Genomic DNA, 14,241 nt, shown 5'->3' with positions numbered 1-14,241 from the left:
ACCCATGTCCTCTAAGACAAGCCTATGAGAGTCCTGCATTTGTGAGTTCACTCACCACTTTCTCCATCTCCTCCCGCTCCCACTGAGACGTCTCTCTCACCATCTCAACCTCCTTTGGAAGAAAATGGCAACATGGTTCCTTTTTTTTTTTTTTTTTTTTCCTCTCCATTCCTGCCTCTGACTTGCCCTAAGAAATGTTCTACAGCTTGATGTACAAACAGCTCACCTTCTGCATGATGTCCATCTCTTCTGGGCTCAGATCTCGGTCTATTGAGGAGATGCTCTCCATGCTGTTCTTTCGAACAATTCCAGCAGCGAACGGGTTTGCGATGACACCTGGAGATGCCTGAGCAAACAACGAAGAGGAAAAACACGCCTGAGTGTTTGGTGTCTCGTTCTTGTGTGTGGTGCCACAGTTTCAGCTGAACATTTACCTCCACGCCTGCGACGGTTCTGGGGTCGAAGCCATCACACACCAGCATGACCAAGGTATCTCCTGTGGCACGCAAGACCCTGACTGCCTCCGTATGGGTCATGCCGAGGAGACTGTGATTGCTCACCTCCAGGATTCTCATACCCACCTTCAGGCGGCCATCTCGTGCTGCAGCACCACTGCAGCTCACCTAAACAGCACAGATAAACGTCACGCTCTTTCATACCATCCTAATAAGCATGAGCTACACTCAAAAATCTTTCAATACAAACTGAACATTGTTTTTACCTTGGAGATGAAGATGCCCTCATCTGTTGGATCAAAGGGGTTGCCTGCATGCCCTCTGGCTCCTCCTCGGATGCTGATGCCAAGCTTCTCTCCAGGCTGCTTGTGAATGACAATTTCCTATACACATTGTGACCACAGAGGATTAGTTTCCACAGTGAGCAGTTTCCTTCTGAGGGTGCGCTAACAGACAACTTTTCTGTGTGCACAAGTGTGTGTGTGTGTGTGTACTGTACGCACCTGCATTCCAGGTGGTGAGGGGTCTCTGCGCACTAGCATGCGGATCTCCTTGTTGTTGGAGAGCAGGGCTTTGACAGCCTCCTGGTGGGTGGCATGTCGCAGGTCAGTGGAGTTTACCTCTAGGATGCGGTCGCCTACACGTAATCCACTCTGACAGGCTAAGCCGTGAGGAATAACCTATTCACACGTGTAAAAGGTGGTCAGAAAGCGTAACCCAACATTATTTCATCTCTATTCGCTGGTAAAGCTTGGCAAAAAAGTTACCTTTGAAATAAACACTCCTGGTTCACTTATGCCAAATGGGTGGCTGGCATGGTCACTACCACCCACAATGCTCAGACCCAGAGGACCACCTGTTTTGACCAGGGTCACTTCCTGTGAGGGCAAGCAATGATGTTAAGGAATGTAATTTCCATCCATCCATTTTCTGTACCGCTTATCCTACAGGGTCGTGTGGAACCTGGAGCCTATCCCAGGGGGCATGGGGCACAAGGTGGAGGACACCCTGGACAAGGTGCCAATCCATCGCCGGGCACAATCACACACCCATTCATACACTTTGGACACGCCAATCAGCCTACCATGCATGTCTTTGGACTGGGGGAGGAAACTAGAGTACCCGGAGGAAACCCCCAAAGCACAGGGAGAACGTGCAAACACCGCACACACAGGGCCGTGACGGGAGCCGAACCCTCAACCCTGGAGGTGTGAGGTGAACATGCTAACCACTAAGCCACCGTGCCCCCTGGAACGTAATTTAAATATATATTACAATTTATATATTTATATACACATACATACACACACACACACACACACACACACACACACACACACACACACACACATACATACATACACATGCACCACATTTACTAAAAGTTGCCCTCTATTCAATGTTAAAAAATTTAGTTTTTAAATGTATTTTTGATTTTCAAAAACTACTGAATGAAACCGTTTCAAAGACACGTCACTTCAGTATAATCAAAAGGTACGATGCTTTTAAAACGATTCCAAACAAGTTTCAAAAGGGACAAAGGCTATCACAACACAACCACAAACAGGCATTCATACCGTGCACCATTTTCTCTGGGATGCATTTATGTTAAGTTCCCCAAAAAAAAAAAAAAAAAAAGAGGTGACAATAATAAGCAGTGCGGCTTTATGCAATATTTCGTAACCCTAAAACAGCCATCAATCCTCAGCATCAAATGTAGAAAGTATTTTATACAAATCTACAGATTCCTATTTTCCAGACATATAAACGTCAGGTTAACACTCTGAGATATTGCTAATATTTTCAGTCATCAGAAAGTCACCTAGCTACACAGACTGCCCAATGCTTCTAAAGTTTCTCACCTCTATGGGGTACTCATCCTCCATAGGACAGTTGAGATGGTTCCCAAGGTGGTCTTCCCCGGGCTCTTCTTGCTCTGGCGAGTCCGAGGGCTCCGGAGGAGGAGGCGAGTGAGAGCGTCCTCGGCCCGAGGAGCCGCCCGCGCTCGCTTGTTCCCGCTCCACTAGCAGCGAGATGGTGGGGGAGGTGCCGGTAAGCAGCGCTACTGCTTGGTCATGTCTGGCTTCTGCCATGTCTACACCATTGATCTAAAGCAACAGTCACACCACAGCAGGTGAACGGAAGGTGATGGGAAGTCTTGAACATCCAGCAGTGCTGGACTGGATGGAGGCAGCAGGTCATGCTTAGGAGCTAATCATCATCACATCTTACTCTCTAACAGTTTTGTGTATTTTCTGTTAGACAATTGATCTAGACATACATTTTCTTTCAGTCAGGCAGATGTTAGGAGAAAACAAGTGTTGCAGGCCTTCCAAACAGCATGAAAAGATCCGCTAAGGCACGCTCAATTAACCACAAAGTTTGATATCTTTCATGCATTCTCATATTTATAGAATTAATAACGTTACAGATTTAAAGAGTTGGTCTTTCATTAATAAGCATGCATGCGGCCCCAAGCAGGGGTTTGTCTGAGCAGGAGGTTGGCCTCATTAAGGGTGGAAAGAGAAGAGTGAAAACCAAAAGTCCAGCCACCAGAAATGAAAGAGCGTGCAAACTGGAAAGCATAACCGGTGCAGCAATCTTCTCAAAGCCCAGCTCAAATACACCTACGCTCATTCATCCCTCCCTTAAAAACTTCTACTGTAGTCATACCTAAAACATGCCTAACAGTGTGTTTAGCTCAAACTGAACTAGCCTGACTAACTGCCTAGTTAATATGTGAAATTATTACTATATTAAAAGCCTTCGTTTTGCCTTTACCAATTTTAAACACGAGCATACTCAAAAAGTGTGGCCTTAAATTGACAAAGGCAACGAAATCAAATAATCGTGATGCAAACACTGATTGCCCTAGTATTTTTTTCACTAGGCTACTCCAGAATTGGTCTATTAATTGGTGCTTTCACAATCGTGACAGAGACCAGCACTGACCATTCAGTATCGGCGCTTACCACTGGCTGCTGCTATGGTAACCAGGCAACCAGTTACCCATAGACCCACAGAACCCAGCTCAAATTACCCCCAAATCATCACAGTGACCACCACCAAAGCAAGCAAGAAGTGCGTTAGTGTGTCCATGCGAGGAAAGTGAAAGAGCAAGAACTTAAAAAGAGGTAAGGAGTGTCAAGGAGAAATCTAAAGCAGCTGAATTCTGAAATCCATCGATATAAAAATAAATGCAGAACAGTTTGGGGGTGGGGGTGGGGGTGTTGTGCGGGGTGGGGGGGGGGGGGTTACACACAATTACGCACTTACAACACAACCATGTGTCGTCTTCAGCAAAAGAGGAAAAAAGGTAGAAGGTTGAGAGCATGCAGGAGGATCATTTTAGTGAAACAGACTTAATTTATTCAGTACACCACGCTAAATCTTTCACAGGGTTCATTTATCATGGCCACTTTCATTCTGAAACGATTTCCTTGACTTTTTTGTGCTATCATGGAGAAAGAGAGAGACAGAGAGACAGAGAGAGAGAGACAGAGAGAGACAGAGAGAGATAGGGGCAGAGAGAGACCGAGAGAGAGACAGACAGAGAGAGAGAGAGTGAGAGAGTGAGAGCGAGAGGGGGGGGGCAGAGAGAGATGGACAAAGAGAGAGAGAGACAGAGAGAGAGGGGCAAAGAGAGACAGAGAGACATAGAGAGAGGGGCAGAGAGAGACAGACAAAAAGAGAGGGGCAGAGAGAGACCGAGAGAGAGAGACAGACAGAGAGAGAGACAGACACACTTAGAGAGAGAGAGAGAGAGAGAGAGAGAGAGAGAGAGAGAGAGAGAGAGAGGAGCAGAGAGAGAGAGGAGCAGAGAGAGATGGACAAAGAGAGAGAGACAGACAGAGAGGGACAGAGAGAGAGGCAGAGAGAGAGAGAGAGGGGGGGGCAGAGAGAGATGGACAAAGAGAGAGAGAGAGACAGAGAGAGAGGCAGAGAGAGAGACAGAGAGAGACACAGAGACAGAGAGAGAGGGGCAAAGAGAGACAGAGAGACATAGAGAGAAGGGCAGAGAGAGACAGACACACACACAGAGAGAGAGAGAGAGAGAGAGAGAGAGAGAGAGAGAGAGAGAGAGAGAGAGGGGCAGAGAGAGATGGACAAAGAGAGAGAGAGACAGAGAGGGAACGAGAGAGAGCACTTCACTCACAGATATGACTCTGTCTCCCACGTGAAGGATGTTGTCTCTGTGAGCAGCGCCTCCTTCAGCAATGCGAGAGATGAAGATTCCCTAATATGGAGAAAGAATAGCAGTGAGAAATACAGGTATTACTACAAGGTCACACTGGTATGACTGTTAGCTCAAACAAAATCAAGTTTTAAGTGCAGATTATATATATATCTAAAAAAATAACTTATCTACCAACATACTGCTATTAAATCTATGAACATTCCACTGTCCAGAATGTATGTCAAGGATTGTGGGGAGCTCTCAGGCAAGCTTTATATATTTTTATACTACAGTTAGTTCCAAGGGTGCCTATATTTATTATAACTGCACTGGGACATTTTACTGTGTGCATCACTCCTCTGGTCTGTGCTTGCCACGTTCCTATTCAACTTCCTGCTTTAAAACTGTTCCTACAGTAGAGTTAGCATCATCATCAGATGCACACGGTAAACGACACTTTTCAAGAATATAACTTTTGGCTCAAAATATGACACTTGTCAGATGAAAAGGAAGAAGGGAAGCCAATCTTAATGGAAGCACCTTTACCAAGAATGTACAAATCAGTGTGAGCTAGCTAGCAGGTTAGCTGCCGTGCGATAAAGTGAGTATGGCTTCTTCAAGATCTTTGCCTGTTCACAGAGCAAAAGAAAAAAAAAGAACGAAGAAAAAAGAAAGAAAATCAAACATTTGACCACATTATGTCTGAAATGGCACTTGATATTAACATCTTGTTTAAAAAACTTTGATAAAATCAATATTGCCCTTAAAACCACTAACCATATCTATGTGTGTGTGTGTGTGTGTGTGTGTGTGTGAGAACACTCAGCAAAAAAAGAAACGTCCCTTTTACAGGAGAGGGTATTTTAAAGATAATTTGGTCAAATCCGAATAATCTTTACGGATCTTTATCGGAAAGGGTTTAAACGATGTTTTTCATGCGTGTTCAATGAACCATAAACAATTGTTGCACATGCACCTGTGGAACAGTCCTTAAGACACGAACAGTGTACAGGCGGAAGGTGATTAAGCTCACAGTTACAATAACATAGGACACTAAAGAGACCTTTCTACTGACTCTGAAAAACACCGGAAGAAAGATGTCTAGGGTTCCTGCTCACCTGCGTGAACATGCCATAGACCTGCTGCGGGGAGGCATGAGGACTGCAGATGTGTTCAGAGCAATAAACTGTAATGTCTGTAATGTAAGACGCATAAGACGGTGCTACAGGGAGACAGGCAGGACAGCTGATCGTCCTCGCAGTGGAAAATTACATGTAACCAGGCGTCCCCCCAGACGTGATCGAGAACTTGCGAATGCCTTGGTGGAAGAGTGGAGTAACGTCTCACAGCAAGATCTGACCAATCCATGACGATGAGATGCTCTGTAGTACTTAAAGCAGCTGGAGAACACCAGATACTGACTGTTACTATTAATAATCGACCTCCACTTTATTCAGGGACTCATTATTCCATTTCTGTTCCTCAAACGTCTGTGAAGCTCGTTCAGATTATGTCTCAGTTGTTGAACGTTTTTATGTTCATACAGATATTTACACGTGTTAAGAAATTAGCTGGAAATAAAAGCAGTTGAATGTGAGAGGATGTTTCGTTTTTTTGCTGAGTACACACACACACACACACACACACACACAAATATATGGTTAGTGGTTTCCTACATTAACCACAATTCCATTTAACACAGGCCTTAAGAAAATTTCTGAGGTATTTTATATTCTAAACATTGGATGGACTGGTTTACTGTTGAAACGTTTATGACTAGAGGTTTTTAAGCATTAATGACTTAAATGACTAATGCATGGTACAAACTTAGTCAAGCACATATGTACCATGTCATGACAGAATACCACATTAACAGATAGTTGAAAAGTTTGAATGGAAAAAAAGGAAGAAGAAGAAAAAAAACGCACACACCCCTGAATAAAATTAAGTCATTAACATGCTTCAGATATTCTGACTAGACTGACAACACAAACACAGAAGCAGGACAGTCACATAATTCAGTCATAGCGAGGCAACACTACTTACATTTACTCAGCAAAGCTGAGTGCATACGCAACGGCTGTCTCCTTCTATAGCCCTAGAAATGTTACTGTTTTATATTTATGTAAGGTGAGCAAGAGGGCAGTAACACACGTGGTCTTGTGTGATGAGCCCAAAATACCCTTCTCCTCCACCCCGCCTTAAACGCCAGTTCCCGCTCAGATGTCGAGGCCTGCTATTCATATCTCTGTTGCCTTGGTGGCACCACAAACCAATAAACTGGAAAAGGTTGCAGAGGAAGTGCAGGAATCACCGGTGCAAAGCTTTTACCGGCAGTGTGATGAGACCCTGGACAGCTCGTTAATCAATAACACTATGAGATATTCACTTAGGAGAGGACTTTCGGCAGATAGATCAGCTTGTACAACTTTATAGTCACAAACGTATCTTATAATTTGTCAACTATTATACCAAAGACATTGAAAAGTAAAAAGAAACAGCAGCAAAAGAGAACTGCGTATTCCTCCGGCGATGATGCTCATGTAGTTTTTGCCTAAAATGCTATTCGTTTGATACTTTCAACATAAAATAGTAAAAAAATAAACTGGTGAGACAGAAGTAGACGGGAGATACAAGCAAGTGTTTCCATGTGTAGTATTCCTGATTTACCATGTCTCCTGTCCGATATGGTGTGGAGCCTTTTCCCCCAGCGATGCTGAAGCCTAAGCCCTTGTCGTTGCGGACTAAGCAGGTGGCCAGGCGTTGGCAGGGGCCTGCGCTAACGGCAGGAGATCCAGGCTCCAGGCTGAAAGGAAGGCCAGTGGACCGCCTCTCCCGGGGGAAATAATCATCCTCTGGTCTCAGGGGTGTAGTGGTGATAGGGTTCTCGGGCTCTACCATCCGCTCACGCAGCACAGTCATGGTCACTGCCGTTCCCGAGCTCCGTAACGCCTCCACCGCCGTGTGGTGCTCCGCCCCCTGCAGATCGACCCTGTTTACCTGCGGGCACAGGAAGGAAGTGAGTTACAGTGTTGTCCTGCTGTAGGCTCCAGATCGTCAGAAATGCATGGTGTGATTAACCCTCGACCCTTTTCTGGACCCTTTAATGGTCGACGGGAATCTTAAAACACCGCAATAACACACACGTACCTCAAGTAATTTGTCTCCCACTTTGACCCCAGCTCGTGCAGCTGGACCATCTTCAGACACTCGTGAGATAAAGATACCCTACAGAAAAACACACAAACAAATATTCAACCAGCATGCCCACTATGACAAGAACATCAATAATTATCCAATGATAAACAAACATACCTCATCATCTCCCTTGTAAGGAGTGGATCCTTTCCCCCCAGCTATACTGATGCCTAATCCACCAGTTTGTCTCAGGATGCTCAGGACCAGCTAAGGGTAAAATGCAAGGGTCAGACATTCAACAAATTCTCTCTCCTTTTTTTTTTTACCTCCATAAACATGGAGTTAAATCATTAAAGAAGGGACTAATCACTGAGCAAATTTCTCCTCTAATTAATGTCCACTTCTTTATTTCGATCAATGGTTTTGAAACATTACGCTTAATCTAGAGGAAGTGACAGCTTGGTGAAAAGTGTACACTGCAGCAGTCACAGTGCCAGACAATCCAATCCAATCCAAACATTCAGAATGGTTTCCTTTCCTTACTCTCATGTGACCTCTAAGCCAAAATGTGCATGTCAGTGAACAGAACACTGAGCAGCCTCAAGGATGAGGCATTATGAACGTGTTGAATTATCCATCACCTTTTACTAGAAATCAATCAATCTCGCAGGAATTTACAGACTCAGGGAAAGGAGAATGCCATGAATGTTGGAACGAGATATGGAGTCTCATATTGATCCAAGTGATGTGGATTGATAGCAAAAACACATGCACTTTTTCATTTAACACATGCCAAGAACATTTTATTTACCCCTCTTTGGATCCACATTAGTTACCAGACTAAGCAAGACGGCAAACATTTAGCTAAATAAACACCCACGGCGTCTACATATGGACTACGTTACACATACGGAAACGGACACATGCTAAGTGGATTAATACGTGAAGAACCACATCGTTACTTCAAAGCACCAGACATTAGTTGATAATGGCGGAAGTAAATATGCTGAGGAACAAGATGGATGCTGGCAATTCTATGAAAGCAGGCCATGCAACACAGGCGTGAACACTACACGTGGACGACATAGGTCTACAAGAAAGGTGAGTAAAGGAATGGAAAGGGCTGAAATGAAGTGACGCTCTGGGCCAGTGAATCTTCCACATTTAATGTTGAATTTAAAGGGCCAAGAGAGTTATTTATGCAATGTTTATATCGAACTGTGTGACAAATGCCGGGCAAATATATGGACAAGCGATGACATTCTGCCAGCGTTCACTGATAACACTAACAAGTCATCACTTCCTAACATTTAAAGATGGCAGCATGTCTGCAAATCAGTCTGGTTTATACAGGAAGTAGTGATCAGACGACTGATGCTGCATCCGACTTAACTCAGGATGGGGAAATTGGAGCTCGGAATTACATTTTTTTCCCCCCCCATTGTTCGAGGTACAAAGTAGGCGGAAATAAACAAAAGAAAACAAAAACAAAAACCACTGATGCCTCAGTGTTTGCCGTTTATTGTCAACATTATATCCAGCTAACTGTGATGTATATTTTCCTCCTCAAAACAGCATGCTGTATAATCAGTGCTACAGATTTAACAAGCGAATATACTGAGTGCTTTAAAGTAAACACTAGTATATATAGCTTAAATATAAAAGAAGCTGTTTTGTTTACTGTTGATGCTATGAGCAGCCATGTTTATTTGATGAAAGGCGGGAGGAGAACATCCCGACTTTCCGGATAGGAATTCCAAGTTGTGGGGGCTTTCTTAGTTGGTTTTTTTTTTTGTTCCTAGTTTGAGATCGAAAATTTCGAGTTACAAGTTACCTCCCGGTGAGTCTGTGAAGCATCGCCAGTGGGGTCCACAGTGGGCGCGTGATTTTTATTTTTTGCTTGAAGTTTTGTTACAACGGTAGAAATCACAACCCATCATTATTAAAAGTTATAAATTATACAATACATATTAATTCATTCTTATGTGCCATTAACCTGATGGACCAGTCACTTGAACTGAAAGGATTTCATCTGAACTTGACTAATGAAAACTGCTCCATTAAATAGACAAGATACTATTGAGCCGGATGTTTGAATTGTTTCATTATGTTCACTAATACCAGTCTGTGCCGAGTGGGTCCTTGGCATTTATTTTACAGTTAAATTTTTACGGTAAAAGGTTTGAGAACTCCTTGTTTAGAGGATATAACTAAGAAAATGCGTAAATTTGCCAGGTGTATCAATTTTGCATTAACCTAATAGTATTATTCCTATTTGTTAGGGTATTTACTCCAGTTAAAGTTGTTATTGTTTTGTCAACATAACATAGAAAACAACCATGCTAGTTAAACAGTTCGACTCGTGTTGATGACATCAGTGTGATCTATGAGTCAATGGAGCAAAGCATATGGGCTGCGGTCTCTTCTTTACTTTAAAAAAAATTATTAAGCAGTGGGCACAATAGTGGCTACATGGTAATGAAGTTAAAAGACACTTTTATAATAGGACCTTAATAATAGGGTGCCCTGAGCACTGAACCGTGGCAATAGGAACGTGATCATTCCTAAATCAGACCAACAGGGGTCTCTAGAGGGTGGAGAGGGAGTAAAACGTTCTGCAAAATAAAATGCGATATAGTTTGATTTTTTTTTTCTCCATTTACTCGAGTTACTGATCAAAAAATACTGCAGTCTGACTAAAATTACAGCATCACTATGAACCAATATTTAACTTGCATCATGTTTCTGGGTCATTATCTCACTTGAACTGTTCAACCATCACATTTTCACAAGTATTCAAGTTTTACTATGATTTTACTATGATAAAATTCAATCGCGTACTTTGCTTGTGAGCTCATTCTCTGCTTTCGGCTGAGGCCGGGCCGTACACCACATCGCCAGCGGGATGAAACGATCTCACTGTGGACTTTATAAACCCCACAGTTTGATTAGATATATTGTATTTAAGGCATTTTTTAAAAATAAAAGCAGTTAACGTAAGTATTTTCTAATTATTAAGGGAGAAACAGTGTTTTATGGCTTTTGTTGCAGCTTTGAGAGAAGACATCGTGGTGAGGATGGAACTGGGAGTTTGACATTTTTGGTCTTTATTTATTTATTTTTTTTAAATCTTCGGTTTTAAAAACATTTTTTCAACAAAATTATAAAATAATTTTTTATATATAACCAACACAGCTCCGTTTCCCACGCAACAATGACCCATACACACCGCCGAGAAAACAGAGTCCAACCTGACAGAACTAAAGACGTTTTGCAGAGAGGAATGGTTCCTTTTTTAATATTTTATTTTTTTTAAATTATCTTTAACAAACTTAAAACTTTATATATAAAAAAATAAATAAAAAACAGTTATGGCTTTTTTTATTTTATTATAGATGATTTTTATATATATTGATGAGGGGAGAAAAATGAATGCATTAGTGCTGTAATGTAAAGTAGATCATAATGGGGTCTGAATACTTTCTGAATGCATTACATATATTACGAACGAGTTCAAGAAGACGTCTTGAAATGCGACTTCGCCGGTGTGCTATTGATTTTACCCGTCAAGTGATGGGAACACTGCCTCTGTCAAAATAACACCTGTAGAACGGTACTGAAATCGATCTTTACGTTACAGTGCCTTGATACTACTTGCTCCTGGGCCACAGAGTCTGACAGATGAGTGAGACAGACCAAAAGAAAAAGAGTGAGTGACTGACAGACAGACAGACAGACAGACAGACACAGCAGGGAACAAACAAGCCACAGGTATAAAGGAACCCTGGTTTAAAACTAATTCAAGGATCTCAGCTCATCCTAAAGTTAAGGAGGCATTTTATTTAAAATAAAATAAAATAAATAAATGACTAAATAAACACACACATACATAATTATATGCATTTGGCAAGCACAATAGAATTTCCAAAACACTGATCAGGAGTCACATGATCCCAAATGTTTAATCTCTTTCTCTGAAACAGGGTTCCATCACATTTGTGGCTTATGTGTTGAGTGACGGCGAGCAGTTCCCTAGCCATTGGCCGCAATTATCCAGTGGTCTGTTTCTTCTCCTCCACTTCCTAACCATAGGTGAAGACTGAGTGAGTGAGAAGGTAAAAGACAGAGAGAGAGAGAGAGAGAGAGAGAGAGCGAGATAGCTGGATGGAGAGAGTAGGTACAGACCTCTTCCTCCTCAATTCGAGCAGGCTCAATCAGCAGATTATTGACTTGATCAAATGACACCCCCTGTTAGGATAGGAACCAGCAAGAGGGCATGCGGATTAGTGAGGCCAAAATAAAACCGAGAAATAAAAATCATCAGCACTCGCATCCCCCAGGACAAACCCCATCAAAAGAATGAACAAGGAAGTAACACTCCACCCAGACACGTACAATCACACTTTACACATGGACTTTACAGCACCACTCAACAAACACACACCAACACACACACAAATGAGAAGAGCAGAGCAGCAGATTTTTTGTGTGTCAATTTTTTTGCTTCGGGGAGGCGACATCACTAGATTATGAAATATTGAGATGTATTACATCAAAGAAATAATAAATTACACAGTTGCAATCAAAATGATTCAACCCCCCATTGCAAATCAGGTTTATTGTCGAATTTACAGACTTGCAGCTGTTTGCGATGAACAAATCAAACAAAAGAAATCGAAATAGTTCGACACAATGTATGTTTTTCCCCAAATTCAACTGAAAATGCAACTTATAATGATTTCTCCAGTCTCAAAATTATTCAACTCCTTCATGGCAAGCATCTTTAGTACTTAGAGAGCTCCTTTTGCTGTTATGGCCTGCTGCAAATGAGATGCATAGCTTCTGGCAGCGTTCCTGAGGAATCTTATCCCATTCCTCATGATCAGTGGCCTCCAGTTCAGTAATATTCTTGGGTTTGCGTGCTGCAACCGCCTTCTTCAAGAGAGTTCCAATGGGTTCAAGTCAGGTGACTGTGACGGCCCTGTAGAATCTTCCAGGACTTCTTCTGCAACCAAGTCTTGGTGGAATTTGAGGTATGCGTGGGATCATCGCCCTGTTGGAAGGACCGATGACTCCCAAGCTTCAGCTTCTTCACAGACGGCATGACGTTTTCTCCTAGGATCTCCTGATACTTCAATGAATCCATCTCGTCTTCCACACGCTGCAGGTTTCCAGTGCCAGAGGATGCAAAGCAGCCCCAGAGCATCACCGGGGCACCACCATGCTCGACTGTGGACAGAGTGTTCTTTCTTCATTCTTCTTTCTCCAGACATACCGCTGATCCTTCGTGCCGAAAAATTCCAGTTTTGTTTCATCGCTCCACAGAACAGAATCCCAAAACTTCTGTGGCTTATTTATATGATTTTGAGCGACTTTTCTTGTGCTTTTGGGTCAGTAGTGATGAACGTCTTGGAGTTCTGGCACGGAAACCTCCTGCGTTTAGTACGCACCTTACTGTGCTCACTGAAACCTCAGTGTCTGTTACCACCAAGTCTCGCTGCAGGTCTTTTGCAGTCACTCGAGGGTTTTTCACAACCTGCCTTCTCAGAAATCTGCTTGTAGCCGTTGATAGCTTCCTTTTTCTGCCCCGTCCAGGTATTTCATACATTTTCTACCCCTAGCCAGTTCCGGTATTTCATGTGTTCCGGCTCAAGCACACCTGCTGCAACTAATGAAGCCCTTGATTAGTTTAGCATCAGATGTGCTTGACAACACCGGGTTTGCATATTTGTGCTGTTGTGAGGGATTCTATTCAAGGGGCTGAATAATTTTGAAACTGGAGAAATCATTATCAGTGGCATTTTCAGTTGAATTTGGTGAAACCACTTGAAGCATTCGCTGTGCTCAATTGCTTTTGTTAGATTTGTTCATCGCAAACAGTTGAAAGTCTGTACATTTTGACAATAAACCTGATTTACAATGGGGTAATCATTTTGATTGCAACTGTGTGTGTATTATATATATATATATATATATTATATATAAACAGATACATTTATTTTTGCTTTATCGCCCCATCCATACTTTTGGCTTTAATTTAGATTAATGCGATCATATTGATCTTGCCACCTAAAGCAAAAATCAATGAGTCGCCCCTTTCAAATCGTACAGCCGTAAGCGGCTACTTCAATTAAAGATGATTTTAAGCTAAATTAAAACTCGAGCTTGATCAAAGTTCATTAGGTGGCCCATGAAGCAGACGGCAGTCAGGGAGGTTTTGCGCTGCTGTCTTCGAACGGATTTTTCTCTTCGTCACATGGTTTAAGGTCAAACACAGAGCAAGAAAGAAAATGTACACATTCATGTGGCATTAACGCAGTACACACACAGTATGTCCCACACACCAAAACAAAAATCACACCGTCTACATATAAACACACAATCTCACACACACACGCACTTCCTGGGTCCCTGATCCCATTAGGTTTGAGAATGCAACACGGATATAGAAAATGGAGATGCTGTGATGGG

General features: G+C 42.5%; 1 protein-coding gene across 24 annotated transcripts in view; it reads right to left on the bottom strand.

The window, feature by feature from the left end:
* scrib (scribble planar cell polarity protein) overlaps positions 1-14,241 on the bottom strand; it is an 85,915-nt gene that overhangs the window by 19,600 nt on the left and 52,074 nt on the right. For 22 of the 24 annotated variants that reach the window (XM_053628217.1, XM_053628195.1, XM_053628193.1 and 19 more), the window contains 12 exons: positions 11,956-12,018; positions 7,948-8,037; positions 7,783-7,860; positions 7,303-7,632; positions 4,612-4,692; positions 2,318-2,563; positions 1,223-1,333; positions 959-1,135; positions 722-838; positions 435-623; positions 227-346; positions 56-112 (listed from right to left, as the gene is read on the bottom strand). In XM_053628217.1, coding sequence (XP_053484192.1) covers positions 56-112; positions 227-346; positions 435-623; positions 722-838; positions 959-1,135; positions 1,223-1,333; positions 2,318-2,563; positions 4,612-4,692; positions 7,303-7,632; positions 7,783-7,860; positions 7,948-8,037; positions 11,956-12,018 — 1,659 coding nt within the window. The remainder of the gene's footprint in view (positions 1-55; positions 113-226; positions 347-434; positions 624-721; positions 839-958; positions 1,136-1,222; positions 1,334-2,317; positions 2,564-4,611; positions 4,693-7,302; positions 7,633-7,782; positions 7,861-7,947; positions 8,038-11,955; positions 12,019-14,241) is intronic. The other 2 variants (XM_053628206.1, XM_053628200.1) reach the window with 2 other exon arrangements.

Source organism: Ictalurus furcatus, chromosome 7, assembly GCF_023375685.1.
Source record: "Ictalurus furcatus strain D&B chromosome 7, Billie_1.0, whole genome shotgun sequence".
NCBI lineage: Eukaryota > Metazoa > Chordata > Actinopteri > Siluriformes > Ictaluridae > Ictalurus > Ictalurus furcatus.
The sequence above is the reverse complement of the archived record's forward strand: the minus strand, read 5'-3'. Positions and strand labels throughout refer to the sequence as shown.